The sequence below is a fragment of the Phoca vitulina genome, unplaced genomic scaffold (assembly GCF_004348235.1).
Source record: "Phoca vitulina isolate PV1807 unplaced genomic scaffold, GSC_HSeal_1.0 scaffold17, whole genome shotgun sequence".
NCBI lineage: Eukaryota > Metazoa > Chordata > Mammalia > Carnivora > Phocidae > Phoca > Phoca vitulina.
In genome coordinates, this window is record NW_022589720.1 from 7,078,048 (window position 1) to 7,103,634 (window position 25,587).

The window sequence follows — 25,587 nt, forward strand, 5'->3', positions numbered from 1 at the left end:
AGGACCACACTGCCACAACGTGGATGGCAGAGAGACCAGTGACAGAGCTCACTGACGCTCACGCCATCGAAGGAAGTAACCCTGAAGACGCGTACCCCAATGCTCTGGTTATGTGACTCGATACTTTTTTAAACTGATCAAGCTCTTTGGAGCTACCTGTGGCCAAACCCATTCTCTTACCCAGTGTCTGAACATTTCATGAATGCTAGTAATTTCCTGCTTTTAGATATATAATGAGAAGTTAAGAAAGAATGCACATGAATCTACAGGTATCTCTGATACGACATCAAATTTCCTGAACTTCAAACACCAGCGTAAAGAACAGCCTAAGTTCGATGTATGGTCATGTCAACATTAGCCCTGTTGTCCTGGTCTCCAGCATTGACAGTATCTCTTCCCCTTCTACTCCGAAAGAGCGCCGCGCAGATGCCCTTCCACACTGACAAACAAAACAAGTGACATTTTGATTTCCTGAGAAAATGAAGAAATTGTTTTTGTCTGGAAGCGGCAGCAGCTTGCTTTTGAGCACAAGTACCCAGGCGTTACAGACAAACGAGGTGGGGCCCCTCCAGTGATGGGAAGACTCACCGTTGAGCCATTTGGAGTTGTACTGCGCCGTGCGGAGAGGAGGCAAGATGCCCAGACTCCGGTAAATGGCGGGATCCCGTCCGGGAAAATCCATGGCTGTAGCAGCGTACAACTCCCCACCGGCCGTGAGGAGAGCCGTGGAATTGTGCTGGGGACTGTAGGGGCAGCGGGCCATGCCACTGATCTGATCATGGATCTCGGTCAGGTTATTCAACTGTGGGGGAGGACAAGAGAGACGAAACCAATTATCCCCCAGGAAAGCCCTAGAACAGGGCCGGCCCGACCCACAAAAGACACATGTGCAATAAACTCTCTGGGGCTCAGGATAAGACACGACAGATGTGTGCACTCCGACTTTGATGTAAACGCCCTGCGGTGGACTTGGATGGAGGATCCACCAATCATCTCCCTCATCCTCCCTTCAGAGCTGCGGGACCTCACACTATTAAACTCTCACCAAAAAAAGAAAAAAGAAAAAAAAAAGAAATAAGGTGATTGTACATGGGTCCCATTGATAATGCATGGGTACTGCAGATCTTTCCACTTCAATAGAGAAAACTTCAATATTTAGAGAAACACAAACCACAATATAGATTCTGAACAATTTTATCACCCTAAGTGAATTAAAATGCTACGAATAGCTCCAAACTCTGCTCACAGATAAGGATGCGTGCTCTTTCGGACTGTGTAGCCCCAATTTCCAACACTTTATTTTGTCAGTTTTCAGACAGCCAACTCGGGGTCTTGCAGGCATCTGGTGTGAACCCAGCTTCTCAGTTGCTGGTTTCCCAACCCATCCTTGAATGAGAAAAGTTCCACTGGCTTCTTCATCCTGACCTGGGTGGTAGCAGAGCACAGGGCTAGACAGGGGACCCACACACACTGCTCTCTCTGCCGGCAGAGGTCTAGCTCCGGGCAAGTTACTTAAATTCTTTATATCTCAAACTCTTGTTTTAATACAACAGGGACCCAAAGGATAAACACAACCTGGGGTAGATAACCACCACCCGAGTAGGTGCAAAGCATTGAGAACACGGCGTGACATCCTCCTCCTCGTTCTTCTTATATTTCCAATAACCGAATGCTAGTTTGAAAATATTGTAGATGATAAAGTCACGCTCTGAGAGAAGTTGGGTAACCAGGAAATTAACATAACGATATTTCTTCATCATGCTCCCTGCGGGACATCAAACTCCTATCTCGAATTAGGAAGACTGCCCTTGTGCTCGGATGCCCCACGGATCTACAGGTGTAAGATACAGGCGCTGAAGAGTCCTCCGCCAATAGGGACAGGTTTAAAAGAAAAAGAAAGAGGACAGGTTGGACCATCACTTTGCCCAGGGCTTGGGCTTCATTTATTGGCTTGCTTTCATTTTTTTGACATTGCTCTTATCCAATTGGTCAATTATAATTTTCATCATTTGGACTATGATTTTAAGGCCATTTAATACTTCTCAGGATCTCTATAGTAAACCAGGATAAAAGAAGAGTATGTTGAGGATTAGCGTTTAGGATCACTGGTGGAGAAAAGCTGGCAGAAACAGTTTGGAAACATAATGAAATTTAATTCAACAAGCTATCGTTACTTCCAGCTCTTTATACTCTAGGCAGTGTGATTAGTAATAAATCAATACATCAAATATTTTTTCTATTTGAAAAAAAGACTTTTTTTTCAGTCTTTTTCAGAAAAAAAGCAACTCCTTAGAGAACGGAAATACATGTAAAACTACAGCTTTAACAGAACGTTTGGATTTTCTTGGTATTAAACTCTGTCGAAGCTCAAGACGAAGACCTACCGTGCGATTGGTGCAGACAGGCGTGAAAGCATTGGTCCCACAGGTAAATAACCGGTCGCCACCCACCAAAAGCACCCGGATGTAGTTCTGACATTCCTCCTGGAGGGGGAAAAAAAAAATCACAAAAAACATGTTAACAGGCCTGAACACAAGAGGAATGGCAAATCTGAATATATTTTGACTGACTAATGAATTATATGGCAATTGACCACTAAAAACAAAAACAAAAATCTCTTAGATAATGACCCCCAAACAGCAATAAAACTGTTAAATAATCTGACCTTCTCTATCTGCACACTTGTTCGGTAGAAGATATTTATGAAGATAAATATACACATTCAATTAAAATCTCAAAGCATGTATCTTTTTTTTGATGAACGTGGTTTCATTTTGAATTGTACCTGTTAACAGAGCAAACCCGAAATCGCCTTTGATATGTGTTAGTGAGGAGAATGAATAAAAGGAAACTATTGGATGCCACTCATGAAAAAGTGTCTTAGAGAACTTTCCAGAACTTTGAAAAAAAATGTTACAAATGCTTCTCCAAATGCAAGGGTCACATGTGAAACTCTGCATACAAATTGGAAGTTTTACACAAAGTTTTCAAAGTGCTATTCCATACATAGTGAGAATCTCTACACATTTTTTATTTTTGATGGAGAAACAAGAATGTAACTAATAAGGAAAGGATGTCCAGAACATGTGGGATGAGACCCCATGCTGAGTGATGACCCAGAGTTGAGTATGTTTTGTGCTTGCAAAGCATGCATAGAAAATCTGGGGCACTGTCATCATAGTGCATGGACTTCTGAGCCAGAAAGCTCTTCATTCATTCAGCAAGCATTTACTGACTAGATATTCTTTGGTAGACATTGTGCTAGAGGTCACAATCTAGGCATTCAGCAGAAAATGAAAATACAGGGCCATGACAACTACTATGGAGTTGTCCAGAGAACAGAATATTACTACCTCGAGAGGGAAGGGGAAGGGAAAAGTTGGAGAAAGGCTTCCCAGGAGGTGACATCTAATGTAAGTTTTAAAGGAAGGATAGAGGGGCGCCTGGGTGGCTCAGTCAGTTAAGCGTCTGCCTTCGGTTCAGTTGCTGATTCCGGGGTCCTGGGATCAAGTCCCGCATCAGGCTCCCTGCTCAGTGGGAGTCTCCTTCTCCCTCTCCCTCTGCTGCTCTCTCTCTTGTCAAATAAATAAGTAAAATCTTTTAAAAAAATACAAGAAGGATAGAATTTAGTGAAGCTTCCTGGAGGAAGCGCCATCTGATACTTACAGGATTTAATGACCTGAAAAGGAAAAAGACATCCTAGGTGGGGGCAGTGGACTGTGCCGAGGTGCCGTGGTTAGAGTGAGGGGCTTCGTGGTGTATGGAAGAGGTCACACATCCACTGCACAGTCAGACAGGGGCCGCTGTGCCTAGTGAATTTGAATTTTACTCCAAATGTGAAGGGACTTGCTATTTGTTTTCATTGCATGAAGTCTGACCTGACCCAATGTTGAAGGACCACTCAGTGTAGAAGCTAAACTTGAGATAGGGAGATTACAGTTCCGGAGACAGACAAGGGAACCACTTCCTTAACTGGGTCCCATGTCCTTTAGTGCCCAGACCGGGTGGGGGGTGTGGATGTGCACAGCCAGAACGCAGTGAACCAACAGGATGTGGTGAGGAGCCAACCGAGTGGACAGAGCCGACATCTCATGATGCATGATGGTCCAAATAGCATGCTGCCCTGCATAAGAAGCTCTGCATTTGGCAATGCTCTCTTCAATCAAATGGAGCCCCAATCTCCATGCCATGCTGATTTGCCATAACTCAGTCTGCTTGTTGGCCTGGCCATGAGGATGATGAAAAGAGCTAAGTCTGGGGATCTGCTTTCTAAATATGAAGTCAAATGTCAAGGGCAGATAATTCTCCCAATACCATAACTAGCAAGAATAGTAACAAATTATAAGTGACTGCTAATCTGAACACACTTCGAGAAAAAAAACAACAAAAGGAATGAAAGCTCTAAGTTCGATATCAGGAGAATGGAGAAATGAATGTCAACAGTGTACTGGGTAGCTGAGAAAGGTACGCCAGATGGGGAGGAGGCTTGTTTTGTTGTGTTCTGCTTTGTTTTTATGACGATGGAAAGGGCAGAGAGTTCTGAAAAAGAACAAAACAAGACTTCAAAGAGCCACATGGTTATCTCCTCCCAGGCTCAGGGAGCACAGGGAGGACACAGAGGAGGGGCGAGGTGGCCGGGCCATGTCAGGGAGCATGGGGGCACGCGGGTCTGCAAAGACAGCATAAAGGCAAGGATGAAAGCCTGAGGACTAAATATGTCTGAGGGATACTCCAAAGAGACAACTTGGAGCACACAGGGAGCTGAGAGGGCCTGATGCCTTAACATATAAAACAGACGCAGAAATGACACTATAATCAATAGGAGATGGGAAATGACAAACAGTGGGAGAAGTGGGGATTTTGCTTGTTTTCTGTTGTGCTTTTAGAACTCTCTCAAGAAGGAGTCTAAGACATAGAGGAACTCTTTTGTTGTCGTTTTAAAGCAAGAGACTGACACAAAGTAGAAATGTGCTGGAAGCAAGCCTATATCCATGAACACAGTCAAGGGTAAGTTATTCCAAGATCCCGACTGAAAGATGATGTCTACAGACCTGGGGGAGAGAAAGCCAGTACATCTCATCAATTATGGGAAGGGAAACAATCGAGATAACAAAAATGTTTATCTTCATCTCCCAAAAGAAAGACAAATTGAAAATAAGAGCAGAGGTCATTAACTTTTGTGAGGGCCCATCACAAACTTGATGAAGAACTGGAAGGATGGTTAGGGAGGGTGAGCACCAGAAGGCAGAAGTGTACCAGAGAGGCAGGACAAATCCAGCTGGATTTTTTTTTTTTAATCTTAGAAAAAAGTAAACAAGAGAGGGCACAATGATATTTCAATTGGAACAGAGAATTGTAACAAGCCTGTTCCAGTAACCAGGACCACATGAGAACACACTCGGGGGCTCTACTGTCTGAGAAGGGTCACATGCCCATGGACCACCCATCAGCTTCCCCAGCTCAGTGAGATTGCAGGGCAGGATAGAGGAAGAGTTCAGGGATCAGGACAATCAGATAAGGGGGCCCATACAGTCTTTTTCTCAAGGACAGAGGACAGACCCAACCCTGTGGACCCTAGAGTTGCTTGTGACATATGGGACCTGACCAGAGTCATGTTCTAGATGAGTCCAGTATGCACACTGGGTTGCACTGGGGGAGGAGGGGAGGAGGAGAGGAGAAGAGGAGAAGGTTTGCATTATCACCAATGCGACTAGGACAAGGCATGCTCCCTCCTTGTGTCCTGTAAGAGGAACCTTTGGAGGTGGGCATACTTCTGTGTTTCTTCTTAACTGTCAAGAGCTGAACTCCTTTGCCAAAAGTCTGGCTCAGTGCATCTCAGAGCTTTCTCGTTCTCACTCCCTTAAAAGCCGCCTCATGTTTAACTCACAGACTGCTTCAACTGATTTTAGAAGCAGGCTGGATGTGAATCGTAAACAAATAAATGCATCTAAAATAATGTTTTTTTAAGAGAAATTGGGGTAAGTTCAGACAAAACAGAATGTAGACCGTATTAGATAGAAGAAAGTAGAGGTACTTAGCTTTTGAGCAGCAGATAAATGTAGAAATCAGAGAGTCAAAATTAAGAATGAAAGGAAATGACCCCGAGGGCCAGGCTCTGTAATCATCAGTCTCCTGCTGGTGGTAGGCCTAAGACCCGAATTCTCCTACGGAAAATCTCCTGGTGGATCGCGTTATCGATCACGGCTACAAACATGGCTGTTTCACCGGTTACCTAAACGTGCCAGAAGGACTGCTTGGGATCGCTTGTTTTATTTAAAGTACAGGCACGATGCAGATGTCCCTTCTGGAGATTCTGGTATAGGTTTGTCTTATAAATCAACTTACCTAAATATCTTTGAGTTTCCTTTTCTCATCTAAGAATATTTTCTTTTATCCCATTTCTGTATCTTGAAAGTGGTTTAAGGGAATTTAATGAATTCTGGTTTTCTAAGAAGTCATAGTGCTCATTTCCAAGGCTGCCAACAGCCTGCCACCACACGGCTTCTCTTGTTGATAATGACAGTCATCTATCTACCTTTTGGTAATACCACTTGAACCTTAAAACGACCCGTGGGTGCCTGCGATCCCACAGGCAGGTCAACCTGTCCTTGACTTCGAAGCAATTCTTATTTGAATTGACAGCTGGGAGGCAGAGTTGCTGACTCACTAAAAGAGCTTCGAGACAGAGGCAGGCCAAGGCCTCCTTGGTCTCAAGGACACACGGCCCTGACCCCAGGACAGAAAACACGTTTTCAGGACCTTTCTCTCAATGAATTCACTGATTTTTCCCTTACAGTGTTTCATCATTTTTTCCCCCAAACAGGTATGTTCTGCTTGAAGAAACACTGTAACTGTGCAGAAAGACGATCCGTATCCTGGGTAGGTGGCTCAGCAATGCCAACCCATCTTTGTTAGGGGTGGGGGAGGAGGGCTGGGAGCCAGGCAGCGTCCATGCTCATCACAGCGCTCCCACTGAACACAGCGTGTCTCCCTGAGTGACGCATCACCTCTGTGAGCCGCAGAGCAATTTACAGTAACGGCACGTGCCTCTCCTGTTGAATGCATACTTACCGAAAGTCACGATTACCAGGGGAATCTTGAGAAACTGCATCACCCAATCAGATGTAAATGTATATATATATGGCGTATACACATAGGAGACATATATGTGTGTAAGAGACACATGTATTACATATGTATGTATGTGCATACAGATTACAGAAGTTTTTTTTTTTTTTTTTAAGAGTTTGTTTATTTTGAGAGAGAGAGAGAGTCCACGAGCGTGAGCAGGGGTAGGAACAGAGGCAGAGGGAGAGAGAGAATCTCAAGCAAACTCCACACTGAGCTTGGGAGCCAGACACAGGACTTGATCCCACGATCCCGAGATCATGACCTGAGCCAAAATCAAGAGTCAGATGCTCAACCGACTGGGCCCCCCGGGCGCCCCCAGGTTACATAAATTTAAATAAATATATAGACATGCTGTTATAGTCATATTTATATCTAAATATACAGATGTACATATCTAGAAATATGTAGATAAAAATACACACATATGCATATGAATATATATTAACATATCTATTGTATGCTATATAATACATAGTGTATTGATAAATTAAAGTGTACTTATCATGCATATATTTACATAATGTGACTATTTTCAACTGAACTCCATGGAAAACTTCTTGGGGACACCTCGATTTAAAAAAAAAATGAGAAACAAAACAAAATAAAAATAAAACTGCCTGCACAGAATCTACACAGGTTGTTCGTGTCCCATTTAAAGAAGCCTTAATTTTTGCAGTAATCATATAGAATAAATTCAGGTCTGCAGGGTGCTGTATGCATTAACTCAAGAATTCCAAATCCTGGCACTCCCGGTGAACATGTCCAGGCCCCCCTCCGCCATGCCACCAGGCAGGATGGAGTCATGGAGTCATGGTGGCTTCCCCCCAACATCTGGAGTTTGCACTCTCCTTGCACAGCTGGACAACACGGCAAGCAGGGCCCCAGGAGAAAGGCAGGCAGAACAATACATGGAGCCCTGGATTCCAATCAAAACTCTCCCACCAAAGAGCAAAATAATTCTAGGCACTTGGTGTCAAAAGTACCAAAATGAGATCACGAGCAAGAAAGGTATGAGAAGCAAAAGCTCCAAGAGGCGCACAAAGCAGCCCCCTCACCCCCTTGCGAGCCGGTGTGTTTCCTAAAGGGCACAGCGGGCAGGGCTGTGGCTCAGACACAATGACCCCAGACAGACAAGGGACTCTTGTTCGCGTGCAGGAGAATCAGCCATTTATGTTTAAAATAATATTTGTTTAAAAGACATTTAAATAACTCTTGAAGCATCCTTCTGTAATCGGATTTCAAAAAGAACTAAATACGACAGATTTTATTATAAAAGTTTCAGAATACATAAAAACAGACGTTTCTTCCCCCTTCAACGCAGGAAACGTTTGAGTCCTTTGTAGGCAAAGTCACCCTCTTTCCCCAAAATGAGCTGAAAATTTTATAAATACAATTGAACTCCAACCTCACAGAGAACTGGCAAGTCTCCGCACCTCCCTTCTCTTCTAAATGGGCCCAAATCAAAGATCTATGACATTTTCTTGACCTGATTCCCTGAACTGTCAGTTTAATGGACTACACGTTTGAAATGGTTCCTGTGTCGGTCCCAGCGCCACCAGGGAAAAAGAGCAAATGTGTCCTCTTTCTTCTCCCCCGCTGTGCAGCCGGCTGAGGAATGTTCCCATCAGAGCGGCGAGGGGGCCCAGGGAGCGCCACCCCGCTGGCTCAGCCCCCTCACCGCGCCCAGCATTCCTGGCTCTGCTTATCCTGCTTTCTGTGGGACAGCACGGACCACTGCTCTTCGGGGAGAGAAAACCATGAGTTCAGTCAAAACGGCTGGCATTCTTCTCATTTTTGAGATGTCACATTTTGCATTATTCTTTTGATTTCAGGGAGAAGGGAAACTTTGTAATTCTGTGAAAGTTGTCCTAAGACTACTGCACAAACAAAAAATAAACAATCGCTGAATTCTCATTTCTAAACTCCTGGCCACTAAGAAAAAAACCTGAATTCCACTCCCTAAACGGATGTTATAGCCGTCCCCCTTTATCTATGAGGATACCTTCCAAGACCCCCAGGGGATGCCTGAAATGATGGATAGTACCAAGCCCTACAGATACCACGGTTTTTCCTGTACATACCATATCTCTGAGAAAGTTTCATTTGTAAGTGAGGCACAGTGAGAGAGGACAACAACAAATAATAAAATAGAACAATTCTAGTAATATGCTGTAGTAAAAGTTTTGTGAACGTGCTCTCTCTCTCCCTCAAAATGTCTTACTTTCTGTGCTCACCCTTCTGTGAGTGATGGTCTGAGATGATGAGATGCCTACGTGATGCGGTGATGTGAGTGACTGATGTAGGCACTGTGACGCAGCGTGGGCCTACCGACCTTCTGGCGTGACATCAGAGGAGGATCATCTGCCTCTGGACCGCGGTTGACTGCAGGTGATGGAAACTTCCAGAAGCAAGGGGACTGCTCTAATTAAGCTGACTCTGTGAAAATGTTTTCCGATTTGGGCCCTTGAACTGTCAGAATGGAGAAATTTGGGTTGTCTGAACTGTGAATTCAGAGACTGGCCCTCGGGCAGGTGGTATTTGGCCTCACTGCTCCTCTTCATAGGAAGTGGCCTTATTTCTTCTTCTGTGTCCCAGGGGCTGGGCTCAGGCTGCTGGGTCAGGTGCCATTTTGAGAATGTAACAGAGATGCTAAGTAAGGAAAAGGAACTAGTAGAGGAAGATGCAGAGCCGGACGTCCCACCGGGCTCCCCACCCACGGACCACCTGGCAGTGCGGCGTAGGCTGAAGCCTCTGGAAACTCATCACATCATTTTGGGCACATGAACTTCTACCGCACACAGTGCTGCCACAAAACTGAAATCCATTTCAACTGAGCACAGGTTGTTCAAGAGCGTAGATGGGTCCATCAATATACTTAATGCCACCTCAAAGAACGCACCATCTCTCCTTACAGTACTGGTGCTTGAAATTCATCTTTAGCTGCGTTAGTATATTCTTCTGAAAAAATCCCATCTACAAATGGAGTTTGAATCAATTTGTAATGACGGAGATTTGCCATTGTTTTTAACCCATCAAAACCAGAAACATGTGGAACGTGAAGGTCTGATTTTATTTGACCGTGTTTGTTCTGCTCATTTTCCTTCTGTGTCTCAGAAAACTCAGCAGAGGGTAGTGAGGACTGCTCCCATCTGTCAATTGAGGGTATGTTACCTAAAGGAATGAAAGATGCTCTTTCCGATTTGTTTCTGATTTTCACTTGCCTAATTTCTAAGCGCCAAACAACAAATGGTCACAGCTTAAGGCAAAACATGGGTCAGTTCTGATTCAGAAGCAATTATTCACTCCAAGCAGTAATCATCTGCTAGTAAAAGGCTACCGCTCTAATCCTTATAAAATTACTGACTCAGAAACTATCAGCAGGAGAAGCATTGGCTACCGAAATAATCAGATGTTTTCCTAAAATACATAAGGAACAGAGGAGACTGATGTCCAGAGAGGGAAGGAAATAGCTATTTTTGAAATAGTCTGTGAAACGCATGAATGTGATCTAGAGGAAACATGAGAACCATGTGAAATGGACCATGTAAGAACTGCCAATGCTTTCATCATTTGGAGAAATACAGTCCAGATTCTTGAGCACGTTAGTATCTGGCAACATCTACAGACATTTTTGGTTCTTTTTGGCTGTCACGACTGGGTGAGAGGGATTGCTTGCCTCTAGTGGGGACCTGGGGACACTGCTAAACATCCACAATGAACAGGACAGAGACCCCACAACTAAGAGTGATCGGATCCCCAACGTCAAGAGTGGGGAGCCCGAGAAACCCTGAATTAACAAAGATCACCACCCAGGTGTGGGTCTCACATGTTTGGTCACTCATCAGGAGAGTGGAGTTACACTCCCAACTTCGGCTGTGTCCTGGGCTCAACGGGAAACCGTCAGGCCCAGCTCCCAGTCCAGGGGCATGGGTTGCGTAATGAAAATGCAGCATGACAGGGAAAATACAGATGGCTACTGGTAACTGGTGCAATGTGGGGGTGCAGTAGGGGCAGGAACCCCTGCAGAGAAAGACACAAGTCCCGGGCGATAACTGGGGGGGTGCAGGGGGGAGCGTGGGCAAGGTGGAAGCAGGGGGAATGCTTGAGATGGGGCCCCTTGAACGGGTAGGAAGCCATGGCCACCCCACAGGTCCAGAAAATTTGTTGCTGGGCTGCCCAAAACCAAATCATGCTTATTGGCACATGCACAGACCCAGAAGGAAGAGGAGAGGGATGAGCCAAAGTACCAGAAAAAAAAGAAAAGATAAAGACAAAAAGAAAAAGGAGAGGAAAAGCCAAGAGGGAGAAGGACGCAGACCCTGGAAGGTACCGGGGTCATCAGGCAAAGGGGAGGACAAGGAGGGCATTAGAAGCTTGGAAAGGAAGGTCCATGTTTTCTGCTGGTAGAAATAAAAATGGTGCCTCCCCCTTACTGCCCCCAGACGATTCTGCCTCTCCACACTGCAATAAGGTGGTTTTGTTTGAAGAGTTCCCTGTGCTCTGGTGAATAGGGAGAAATACCTCTGGTACATCATGACATGCAAACATTCCAGGGAGGAGAAAGCAAACCACAGAGACACCCCCTTCTCAGGGTTTTGCACATAATTTATCCAAACTCAGTAAGAAGAATTCATTAGTTACTTCTCCTTTATTTTGTGGGGGCATTTTCATATTTTTCGTAACCTGGTGCTATCTTTACATCTTCTTGTGTCTCCAATGATTTATGTCAGAAGCATTTTCTGAGGTTAAAGATCTCTCAGTAAATTGCCTTCATCAATTTCTGCTTTTTTTTTCTTTCTTCGTCTCCAAGTGTTTCCCTGGCTAAGATGGCATTTTCTTCCTTCCCCTCTCCTCCTTCCGGGTTCTTTATTCAGTTTTGGAAAACCCAGTGACTGAGTTTGCTGAGACCGGCCTCCACGTCTGACTCTCAAAACTGTTTAGTTAACAGGGAAACGGGCAATGAAATTGGGTAAAATAGAGTGCCTAACATCTTTTACCCACACAGCCGGTGTGAGGATCTTTTACCAGTGTTTGCTCACTGCATTTGCTAGATTTTTCCCCCAAGCTCTTGGCTCTGGGCTCACATTTGCACAGGGAGCCCTACTTGCTGCTCTTTGTGTATCTGCTTTCTTCTGTGACCCAAAGTGGGATTCACAGTGGAAAGACCTGTGCTCCAATAAAGTAACGCCATCACCCTCAGAACGAGATAGAATGAGCGTCTGCACCAGCTGCAAAAGAATTTCCTCAAGATGGTCCTGTATAACTTTCTCAGAACCGGATTTCCCCGGATGGAGGAATTCTGCTCTTCCTGAGCCAGCGACCGTGTGGAGGCAGTTCGACCCTGGGCAAAGCTGCTCAAGAAATGCATTTCCAACCTTAATTAGAAACTGCACTTTCCTTAGGAACTTGGGGATGCTGATTTTCATATGGAAAGAGAGGAGGTGGGTGGAGGAGAGAGAGAGAGAGAGAGAGGGAAAGAGAGTTTATTTTATAGATATGTTAAAATGAATTATAAAGAAATCTCATCATTTTTGATATAATAATTTTATTTATCATAGAGTCACTTTATGGAATTAGCTCTAAGATATAATTGGGGAAATTAAAATGTTATTTTTAAAATTCAGGCCCATATATTTCCAAATGATATCACAGCCAACTGATTCCATATTTTAGCCTAATGATTAATGGTGCAAATCAGATCTGCTCTCCTATTCTGAATCCTTTTTTGGAAACTGTGGTTAATTTTGATTTAATGTTAAAACCTTGAGAATCTACTGTACATATATTTTGTTTCTGTTTTGTTTGTTTGTTTAAAGGTTTTATTTATTTGAGAGAGCGTGAGACAGAGAACGTGAAAGAGAGAGACCGCGAGCAGGGGGGAGTGGGAGAGGGAGAAGCAGGCTCCCCACTGAGCAGGGAGTCTGATGCAGGACTCGATCCCAGGACCCTGGGATCATGACCTAAGTCAAAGGCAGACGCTTAAATGACCAAGCCACCAAGGCGTCCGACGTATATTCTGAATCCTGTTTTTTCAAGTTACAAGGCACCATCATCAGGAATAACCTTCATATCAAAATGCTTCACCTATAGTCCTTCCAAACAGTGGTGACCGTGCATTTCCGCATGCCCCTTACCTCGGACTTGCCCTTACTGTAACAGGCCTTCTTGGTGGCTTCATCACACTCCCACTCCACAGCCTGTAGGAAACACCAAAATGACAGCGACTGTTACGGTTTTGACTGAAGAAAAGGGGAAGAACAATAAGGCACCTATAATCAGATTAGGAAATGTGGGCACACCACGGAACCTTCATACTAATATAGAATTTACACTAAATTCATGAAATTCACTCACAGAGGCTTCTATTTAGCTTTGAAATCAAAGCATTTAAAGGACCTGTCCCCTAAGTATCTACAGTTCAGCAGAAGTAGTGTGATATTTCGGTGACTGTAAGAAAGGCACATGCAAGGAGTTGGTATCTAGTACCAATTCCTGAAACCACCCCTGCAGTGACATCACAGGATAGATCCACAGCACACTGAAAAGACAAGCCTTGGAACAAAATGATGTAAATACTCATTTAGACATTTGTATTTTCTGTTCATAGTATGTCTCTTATCAATATTCAAAGATAATGGAGCAAGGATGATTTTGCAACCTCCTTACTCCCAAGATCCATATGTAAATGATGAATAGTCAATAAAAGAAATAGCTCATGCAAAGAGCACATCTACTACTTCACCCAATACCAGTAATTTTCATACCGTTAGGAGCTCTGACTAAATAGTTAGAGCCACAACCTGCGAGTATGTTTTCCCAGACTTTCCAAATCCAACGCATGGCGTCAAGTTGACGTGCATTCTTTCACATCTGCTGCTGTCCGTGATTACCTGAGATAACACACAGCGCTGACTTCACAGGAAGAAATGATGCCTGCAAATATTAACGATCTATACGCTGAGGCTGTGAATCATTTTTTTGAACAAACTTAAGAATTTGAGCTGTTTATCTTTTGTATTATTGTATGGAATGTGGATTTGTGTTTTATCTTCCTATTAGAGCTGGATTTCCAAAGAATTTAGGACTTTTGAAGGATCAGTTAAATCATTATCAGAAAAAAAAAGTTTTTTAAAATTTTATTTTTTTGAGAGAGAGCATGAGCAGGGTTGGGGGGTGGGCGTGGGAGGGGTAGAGAGAGAATCTTAAGCAGTTTCCAAGTTCAGCGTGGAACCCGATGCGGGGCTCAATCTCACAACCCTGAGATCATGACCTGAGTTGAAATCAAGAGTCAGACACTTGGGGTGCCTGGGTGGCTCAGTTGGTTAAGCGTCTGCCTTCGGCTCGGGTCATGATCCCAGGGTCCTGGGATCGAGCCCTGAGTCAGGCTTCCTGCTCAGCGGGGGGTCTGCTTCTCCCTCTGCCACTCCCCCTGCTTGTGCCCATGCGCTCTCTCTCTCTATCAAATAAATAAATAGATCTTAAAAAAAAAAAGAGTCAGACACTTAACCAACTGAGCCAGCCAGGTGCCCCATTATCAGAAAAAATAATTTAAGCAAGGGACAATTCTTTGCTAATTTGAACTAATGTTAAATAGTAAACTAAACTAAGCCAAAAATAAGCTACAGTCAAACATTATGAAGGAGAATAATGGCTTCACTCTCACTTCTAGGAAGAAGATATTTTTTAATTCTCCTAAACCTAGGAGAGTTAACAAAGTGATGGTGTACCATAATCTCGTATCTACTGTCCTCCAAAGAAGGTTACATAATAGAGATTAAAACACAAAACCCTGCCTCTTGTATAACTTATCTTCCTTGGCAAATATGAGTCCATAAGAAAAGTATTCTAAAGAGAACCACTTCAGTGACTTTCAAACAGAAACAATATCCTAACTGCTTTCCCTTGTGTCAACTTAGCGATTTTTGTCAGTGTCAACATTTGATAAGAGAATTTGTTAATTCTTTCTGTGATGTCTTCCTGTTCATAATGTTTAATGGCAGCAATAAAATCACAGCGAGTCAACATGTGATGCAAACAAATGACTTGAATTCTGTGCTAGGATGACAAATACATTCATGACAAGGGATGACACCTCCCGAGAAGACATAAGGGCTTCATGTGTAATGGCAGATCCATGTGTCCCCACGGGACTCACGTAAAATAAGTGCATTACTATTGTTCCAAATGGACCTTTCCTTTCTTAGATCTCTTTATAAAACTATGTTGTTTGTATTGAAACAAAGATATCTGTATTTTTGCCCTTACTTAAACTCAAAACAGAATTGATATACTACGATACATTCTTTTACAAAGTCGACCCTATCGCAACTTTGACCTCCTATCATCAGGAGGGTTGGTTATATAATTACTAGGACAACTACAAAGCAAAAAGCTTTAGGTAAAGAGGCATTTGTAGGGGCTCTTGTTAGTCCAGTGATTTTGTTGAAAGTTAAATAGTAATTCTCTTTTCAGTAAACGTAAGACCTATGAGGAGCATGGTTAGTCCCAGGGTTGCAAGAAAATTTATCAAATGCCATCAGAATTGTTCAAATCCTTCTGCCGCAATCACAAAGAAATAGCTTCCCCAGTCTGTGTAATGCCCAAGTAGCCTGTGTGTTTTCAAGATAATTGAAGGCCAAGGATTGGATGGGGAAAGTAATAGAAAAAGAAGGAGAGTTTTCAAGAATATTTCATTACTTTATCCAGTTTGGCAAGAAAAAGCACTTGCACTCACAAGTTTATTAGACCAATAGAAAATAGGACGGATCTTACAGATTTTTCTGAAGACAGTTATTAAAAGAAGCAAAGTTACTTCTGAGGCATTTTTATTATACTATAACTGGCTTTCCAATAATATTCAAATCCAGAATTAATTAAAGACCATGACTGTTCAGCTTTTCTGTTGATTCACTTCCTACCTGAATAGAGGACAGGATAGACAAGATTTATATTAGGAATGGACTGAACTACCTATCGTAGGGCTGGACAAATATCACTGGATGTCACAGAATTTATCAAAGAATGCAGTGGGAAAACATGTCATCTGCAGATTGGCCTAAAACAGGATGTTGATCCCATAGTATCCTTCTATTCTCTCAATGAACTGAACTTAATCCATTTGACCACTTCACAACTATGGGGAAAAAAAAAAAAAAAAACACTTCTATTAGAGAGAAACACTTCTATTAGAAATATGAGTATCAGTAGAATCCTCCAGAGTTTATTTCTCAAAGTTACTCATCCTGTTTGAAATTATATTATGTTTTAACCTGGTCATAACTTTCTTTATTCCACAAGAACTGTTCTAATAAATTAAATTTCTTTTAATCAAGTCTTCTCACTATATTCTCACAGGAGATTCTTGTTATTCTTTCATGCATCATAATTTTGGAACAAATCCCACTACTGATTCATGAAGCCATCTTTCCAGTTGACTTCCTTTTAAGACACTTTTGTATCTACACAAACCTATCTTTATGACAGTCAAAACAAATGGGAAGCCATTGACATGCTACATCTCAGATCTCAGTACAACATTCGTGATCTTATTTCCTGAGTCTCTGTGTTTTTTTTTAAATCTAATTTTTATCATCTCTTGTCTTTTCCTATTGCACAATAGCCCTGCAGAGGGAAAAAAAAAAATCTTAATTCTCTATTCCGTTCTGCATTTAATCTTCATTATATTTCTTGGCAGCACACACGTAGAATTAATACTGTGGTTACTTGGATATCCAAAGGCTATACACAGTAGGCGAAGAGTGTGAAGCATCTACATCTTAAAAGACAAGAAGATTCCCATTCATAGAACCTTATTTTTGTTTTGTATGTAAATATATACCAATAACATCTGTGCTCTTCAACTACCTACAGAAGCTTTGCTTTACGCATTTGCATTCATTCTCTCTTTCATGTCCTACACGGTTAGGAAGTACCCACCTACCAAGTGCAAGACGCAGTGCTAGATAATTTTGATGGAAGAGAAATAGACATATAGGTGATATTTGCACATGTCAGACATTAGTTTATGATAACATACAAGTGTCTTCCATCAGTCTGGACAACATCTTGCTAACTCTGAGAACTTGCTCACTCTGAGAACTTCACCGTGGTCATTTCCATTGTTCCAAGAGCCATGTTCATTTCAGATCCAGAGATACCCTGGAACTTACAACATCATCAACTTTCAGGAAGCCACAGTGTTAGAGACAGACGGAAAAGGAAATAGAGTAGATTTACAGTGTATCATTTTATACCCGCAGAAGCCCTGGATGGAAGGAAGCACGACACCATACATACCTCACCATCACACACACACATATGCTCAAGTTATGATAAACGGAGCTCCAATCTCGGGAGTAAATCAAATGTGGGAAAGAAAAAAGATTGGCTCTTTCTATGTACGTGTTACATACATATAAATCCACAGTTCTCAGAAGTATATAAACAAAGCTGTGTATTATCACATTCCACAGCGAGAGAAGTTAATTAGACAGGGACCAGCAAAGGCAGATACTTTTCATAAAAATGAAGAGAACAACATTCTAGGCAGATGGGCCACTACTCTTTCAGCAGATGGCTTTGCTAATTAGATACTGGCAAAAGATAACATTAAAAAAACTAGTTTAATTACACAGTGCCAAAAATTAACAACCACCTGAGGGCTTTTTTTTTTTTTTATACATTGCATTCATATTCTTATGTCATGTATATCTGTGAAATGCCAGAGAATGTGAAATCGTGGTGGCAACTATAAACACACTGTCAGGCAATGTGAGACCATATCCTTGTTCAAAACAGAAGCAAAACACAAATGAGTTGGAACTTGAAATAACTTGATTTTTATGTTACTTCAATAGGTGCTAATCCAGTTACCCTTAAGCAGAGACACGTTCGCAAATTACCTTTAGTGGCCACACGTGACAGGTTCAAAACACCGGGAATTTGAGATGGAATGGTGTGCATTGAAAGACACAAAGGGGTGGATAGTTTAGTCACTTGGGAAGGATTTCTGTCCATGGCAAATATGTAAGTCCATTTCACTCTTACTGGTGACCTCCAAATCAGAGAACTGTAAGGGGGCATTAGTCCTATTATCCAATGACTGGTTTTTGATTCTCAGGACATTGGCATCATCCAAGATTACAGATACAGCTTACTTTGGAAATCCCATAAAAATGTGTTACTACCCTTTTTTAAAACCCTTGTATGAAAGCCCAAGATCTTCTTCCACATCAGAATACCAAATCAGACTTACTTTTGATAGCTGCACAGTGGGGTTCCCAACTTGTTAAATGCTTACTGGGCCTTCTGTTTCTCAGTGGATCTTTTTAAGATTTTATTTATTTATTTTGGAGAGAGAGAGCGTGAGCGGGGGGAGGAGCAGAGGGAGAGGGACAAGTAGACTCGGGGCTGAGCACAGAGCCCGACGCAGGGCTCAATCCCATGACCCTGAGATCATGACCTGAGCTGAAATAAACAGTCGGGCGCTTAACCAACTGAGCCACCCAGGCGCCCTGGTTGGATCTTTTTAAATTGAGGGTTGTTTTTTGAGTAGACAGTATATTAGATTCCTAGGGCTGTCATAACAAAGTACCATAGACTGGGTGGCTTTAAACAATAGAAACTTCTTCCCTCGTAGTTCCCAAGGCTAGAAGTCTGAAATCAAAGTGCCAGCAGGGTTGGTTCTTCTGGAGTCCCCAGGAGAGAATCTGTTCCCTGCCCCTCTCCCAAACTCTGCTGGAGGTTAGCAGCCCTGGTGTTTCAGGGCTTCTGGAAACATCACTCCAGCCTCTGCCTCTATTTGCCCAAATGTCCTCTGCTTATAAGGACACTGGTCTTTGATTAAGGTCCACCCTAGTCTAAGAAAACCTCATGTGGCTCATTGCATATGCAAACACTCTACCTCCAGATAAGGTCACCTTCTGAGAATCTGGGAGGATATGAATTTTGGAAGGACACCATTCAACCCAGTACAAGATAGTGTGACATAAAAGTAAAAGTTTGAGATTGACAACTGGTAGTACACAAATGAGGGCCATTGCTTTGCTGGAAATCAGCTGCCAAATCTTAGGCAAAATACTGATAACAATTTACAAAACTCTTACATTGTGCTGACTACAGAGCTGGGTGCTTTGTATACATTTTCTAAGTTAAGTCTCTCTATAATTTTACGTGGGAGATAAAATTAACATAATATTCTGGATGAGGACATCAGCTAAATAACTTACCATAAAGCGACAAGAAGAGTAAGTGAGACATCAAAATTTGAACTTGGTGACTTGGATTGAAACCTGTGCTCAAACCACTGTCTTCTGACCCACAGAAATCATACAGCATTTGTCTTTCTCTGATTGGCATATTTGGCTTAGCATAATACATTCTAGTTCTATCCACAGCATTGCAAATAGCAAGATTTCATTCCTTTTGATGGAATAATTAATAGTCGTGTGTTTTTGTGTGTTTGTGTGTGTGTGTGTTGTGTGTATCACATCTTCATCCATTCATCAGTGAACATTTGTGCAATCTCCATAGTTTGACTATTGTGGATAATGCCGCTATAAACATTGAAGTGCATGTGCATCTTTGAATCTGTATATTTGTACTGTTTGGGTAAATACCTAGTAGTTCAATTGCTGGGATGTAGGGTAGCTCTATTTTTAGTTTTTTGAGGAACCTCCATACTGTTTTCCAGAGTGCCTGCACCAGCTTGCATTCCCACCAACAATTCAAGAGGGTTCCCCTTTCTCCGCATCCTCACCAACACCTGTTGTTTCTTGTGTTGTTAATTTTAGCCACTCTGACAGGTGTGAGGTGGTATCTCATGGTGGTTTTGATTTGTATTTCCCTGATGATGAGTCATGTTGAGCATCTTTTCACGTGTCTATTAGCCATCTGAATGTCTTCTTTGGAAAACTGTCTACTCATGTCTTCTGCCCATTTCTTACCTGGGTTGTTTTTTGGGTGTTGAGTATGGTAAGTTCTTTATAGATTTTGGATACTAACCCTTTATCAGATATGGCATTTGCAAATATCTTCTCCCATTCTGTAGGCTGCCTTTTAGTTTTGTTGATTGCTTTCTTCACCATGCAAAAGCTTTTTATCTTGATGAAGTTCCAATAGTTCATTTTTGTTTTTGTTTCCCTTGCCTCTGGTGATGTGTCTAGTAAGAGCTGCTATGACCAAGCTCGTTTCTTTAATTCTTATGCACAATCTCATATAAAAGAAAGTAAAAGTGGCCTTTACCAAATTCATGCTTTATAAAATGTAAAATTACAGCAGTAAATGATTAGTAAAATGTAAGAACAAATGACCCCTGAGTCACAACACTCAGTATCTAATTATTTCTGTATTTTGTTTTGGTTGTCTACTTTTGAAATAATAGTGATTTATACGAATTAAGTAGTAATAAATGAGGCCACCTTTGAAGCTCAGGTAATGTGGAGTATATTCCGAAGTAAAAGCAGTCAATTTATTCTATATTCTACAATAAACCAATTAATCCAGGTAATGTTATAATAAAAGTTAATTCACTGAGGGTTTCCAATGCCTAAACATTGTGTATATTATGTATATTAGTATAAACGATCTTTAAATAACAGACTTAAAACATATGTAATGTAGAAAACCCCTGAGCACCTCTAAAATCCTGCGGTTCCAGGAAGCATATTTAACATATTTGGTTTTAATGTACCAGTCAAACTCTGACACCCAAGTTAAATGCTTGGAATGGCCCTGAGGAGGGAGGAAAACAAAGTAATGGAGGACAAGCTCTAATAACCCTATTCGTGAACACGGATGAGGCCCACTGAGACAATTTGGTGAAAAAAGTACCTTAGGAATGAGCCTAATATCAAAGGATGCTGTAATATATGGTATAATATTTTAAATTATGATAGACACCGAGGCAGCAAACAATTGTTAACTTTAAAAATGATGCTGTTAACGAAAAGTGGTACTGGAAGGTAAGCCTAGTACCAAAAGCTGCTTTGGGTTTCAAAAAAATTATTTTGGTGGATCCAAGTAGGACTGATTTAAAAAATGGCATCCTGTACAATTTGCTGGCCTAACCATAGTGGAAAAAAGTCCAATTACTAGAGGAAGGACTATTTTTATACTTAAATTTCCTGAAGTATTAGTACATAAGAAACTCAGTTCAAAGTCAGTCAAACATGTTGCCATTAGAGTGGGCTGACTTTTCAAGGAATTGCCTTTTTTAAGTTCCCAGTGTGTTTGGTGGGAAAACTGTTGCTTCTGAACATATTTTCTCTCCGTATGTTTTTCAAAAACATACATCATAGAGATGATGCCATTCAAACACCACAATATCTGTAATGTTTAACAGAAATTGTAATGCTCACTAGAAATTAAATAATACATCATAATCAAATGGAAATTAGATGTTATATCTGATGTAACATTTATTCTGTACATGCAAAAAGGTGCCCCAAAGGGAATGAGTTGATTATAGAAAGTTATGACAACTATCAGACCATCCTGAGCTTCATACCACTATTTGAAGACTTACTTGACAATGACATGAGGCTTTGCAAAATATAAATTAAAGAAAAAAAAGAAAAAAGAATGAGCAGCATACTGGCATGGGATTATTTGTAAGATACAGAACTCTAGGGGCGCCTGGGTGGCTTAGTCATTAAGCGTCTGCCTTCGGCTCAGGTCATGATCTCAGGGTCCTGGGATCGAGCCCCACATTGGGCTCCCTACTCAGCGGGAAGCCTGCTTCTCCCTCTCCCACTCCCCCTGCTTGTGTTCCCGCTCTCGCTGTCTCTCTCTCTGTCAAATAAATACATAAAATCTTTAAAAAATCAAAATAAAAAAAAAAAAAAGAACTCTAGGGACAAACAACTTGCTATAAAGAAGGCTGTCCTGGAAATGTCTTTGGAAAGATAACTTTGTAGCATGGCTTGGACCAAAGCATTCCTACACAGAGCACTTGACGACTGGCAAGCATATTCTAGAACCATTGGGAAAATGAAGAGAGTCAATCATGGCCTGAGTACAGGAATGAGCGCCCCAGCCCTATAATGAGATTTCATTTGGAAATATAGTCAAAGGGTTCAAAGGGAATGTATCACACAAGCAATATGAAGGACCAAGGTCTTTATTTTCAGACAACATGAAACAGATGTAGAAAAAGACTCCAGCAACCATAGCATGAATGTAAATGAAGATGCAGAGACACGATAATTTCTATACACCTTACCTACCACTTGTGACTTTTTGTGTGTTTGGTTTCTCTTGCTAGAACTGTAAGGTCACCTATGTCGTGCTCATCAGTTTTGGTCTCATTATTGCATATTCTGGCTGAATCCTAATGAAGACGTTCTACATAAACTGTCAGCTTAACAGGCAATATAGATTTAAATAGATGAGTGTTTGCTTTTAGTTTTTCCCATCAATATTTTCTATTTTTTTCTGAAACTGGCTTCATGAAAACAAACAACACTTCATACCTGATTACTTTTCTCTGCAGTTCTGAGTTAGAATGTGTGTACCGTATTCACAGGAGTACATAGAAAGCCCAGATTATAGATGCTTCTTTGGAAATTATTTTCTATTCACTGAACCAACCACTCAGAATTTATTTATTATTCACATTATAAATGCTTGTTTCCTGAGATGCATCCTACCACTACCACGAATGACTTTACTCCCAGTTTCAGAACATATCGATCTATCTGCCAAATCTCAGGATATATTGAAAACTCTTTTTATGAGCTTTATTCAGCATTATTTCCATAAATTTTTGTTTGCAACTGAGCGAAATGAACATTAAAATTTGTTTTCTGGTGTACATCTGGGCAGTTACATTTCTTTCTTATTTTAAATAAACTGTGAAACAGGATGATATACTTCTGTTCAAAAAACATTATAATATGATCACAATGTTAAATGAGAACTTAATGAACATTATTGATATATCCATTTCCCCGTTAATATTTAACATTCTCATAATTTTATGAATGTCTGCTGGAACTTACTAAATCAAATAATTTAGCATTAAACAGTACTTTGTGAGTTTGCCATTTATTTCTTCAAACATTTGTCTCTCTCTCTAGTATAATCAGACTACATACCAGAGGAGAGTCCTAAAATATTATCACAACTATTCCTAAAACCTTAGATGAGAAAGAGCTCCATCCAGTAAAGAAGTCCAAAAGTGTTTCATATATGAGAATAAGAGGTTCTGGGTTTTTTCTTTTTTTAAGATTTTATTTATTTATTTGAGAGAGAGAGAGAGAGAGAGAGAGAGAGAGAGAGAGTGTGTGTGTGTGTGTGTGTGTGTGTGTGTGTGTGCAGGGCAAGGGGCAAAGGAAGAGAGAGAATCTCAAGCAGACTCTACTCTGAGCAGAGAGCCTGACACGGGGCTCGATCTCATGATCCTAAGATCATGACCTGAGCCGAAATCAAGAGTAGGCACTTAACTGACTGAGCCACCCAGGCGCCCAAGAGCAGGTGGTTTTCTGATATATGTAACGTCTAGGATATTTTGTTTGAAAATGGGAATTTTTTGGTATAATTTTACAACAAATTCCAGTGAAGGTCACTCACGCTCCCCCTCCCCCATTCGGCCCATTCTCAGGAGCTTTTCTGCTACCCGACTAGCTAGACCTGGCAATTCATTGCAAACACTGTAATTCACCCAGCCTCCTATGAAGGAACTGAGCTTTAGGGCTCTGGCAGCACCCAGAGCCACATGCTTGTGCGCGTCGGAGTGAGACAATGCGGTCAGCTGAATAATGGCCCCACACAAGATATCCGCATCCTATTCCCTGGAACCTGTGAATGTGTCACCTTGTATGGGAAAAAAAGGACTTTGCAGATGTGACTGCATTAAGGATCTGGAGATGGGGCAATTATCCTGGATTATTTGGGCGGCTCCTAAATACAGTGAAACGTACCGTGCAGAGGGAGGCAGAGAGGGATCTGCATGCACAGAGGAGAAGGCAGTGTGACCCCGAGGCAGAGACTGCGGTGATGCAGCCACAAGGCAAGGAAGGCCAGCAGCCACCAGGATCCAGAAGAGGCAAAGAACAGATTCTCCCCTAGAGCCCCCAGAGGGAACACGGCCTACGAGACACCTCGATCTTCGCTCCATAAAACTCATTTTGGATTCCTGGCCTCTAGAACTGTGAGAGAACGGAGCTCTGTTGCTTTAAGTCTCTACGCTTGTGTTAGTTTGTCACAGCAGTGATAGAAAAATAATGCAGGCATATGTATACGTGGACTACACACATGCAAACACACACACACACACACACACACACATTCTCCTCCCAAGAGCCATGAGAAATAGGCACTACTATCAGATTCAGCCTACACAGCAGGTGGCAGGGGAAGTAAGTCACCCAACATCACCAAGCTATTAAGTGGATGATGCAGGATTCGAACTCAGGTCATCTGGCTTCAGCTTCCATTGTCTTAGCCCATGTGCCTTGGCCCCATCTTTCAGTGAGTGGGGTGCCAGGCTCTCCCAGACTCCTAATTCCTTCCTGCCTCACCAGGGTCCTACTGAAAGACTGAGTTGGCTTGCTTTGAACTTGTCAGAGGAAATAAAATACGATGCTTTCTCTTCCTAATAAATGGGAAAAGACCTTTGGTGGGGAAAGAGAAATAAAATGGTTTGCTTGAACAGCTGATGTCTCTTCACTTTGTCATTACAGAGATTTTTGACAAAACTGTTATGGTTTCAATGTTGATGCCACATGAACTCATTCGTTTGAACGTTTCGGCTGGCAACCCCTCCTACCCTGAGTTCTGAAAGGGCCCTCAAAACACAAAAGTAAATTTAATTGAGGATAGCCTATCACTCTGCAATTCTGTGGAATTATCCAAACCCATGGGGAATTATATCAAAGGCAAGACAAAGAGCATGTATGAGCAGCCAGTGTATATACAATCCCATCTTCCAGCACATTACACTGGGGTAAAGATACTAAACTACATACAGGTAATTCACACTGGGTTATATTCCCAAAGTCAGTTTATGTATCGGACTTGGGAGAATAAAGGAAACGCCATCCCACAGAGATACCATGCAAGCTGAGCTGAAAAGCACCACGGTCAACAGAACCCAGTGTCTTGGATATGGCATGAAGGACCCACACATTATGCAAGCATGGCCAAGAAAACACTTGAATTTCCAATTTGAGATTCTAAGATTCCACGTCCCCCCATTCCAGTGAAAGGTGGGTCCTTCCCGCCCCACGTGTACCACGGAGGCCAGCCCCTTTGCCTCATTGCACATGGCAGGGGAACTCGGGGGAGGTGTGACAGACCATTGAAGAGGTACCGCCGGGCCCCAGAAAGACAAGGACAAGGAGCAGTGGGACCTGGTTCACTCCTGGGTTCCTGTCCTTGCTGGGAGCTAGCCTACCTTTTCCCCCAGTCTCTACACCTTGACCCCAAACAGTCTCACAATTCCCACTGCTCTCCTCT

General features: G+C 42.1%; 1 protein-coding gene across 2 annotated transcripts in view; it reads right to left on the reverse strand.

The window, feature by feature from the left end:
- The window catches only part of SEMA5A (semaphorin 5A), a 463,746-nt gene that overhangs the window by 161,543 nt on the left and 276,616 nt on the right, over positions 1–25,587 (reverse strand). For both annotated transcript variants that reach the window (XM_032415338.1, XM_032415337.1), the window contains exons 6-8: positions 13,266–13,328; positions 2,385–2,483; positions 589–802 (exon numbers count right to left, since the gene is read on the reverse strand). In XM_032415338.1, the coding sequence (XP_032271229.1) occupies positions 589–802; positions 2,385–2,483; positions 13,266–13,328 (376 nt within the window). The remainder of the gene's footprint in view (positions 1–588; positions 803–2,384; positions 2,484–13,265; positions 13,329–25,587) is intronic.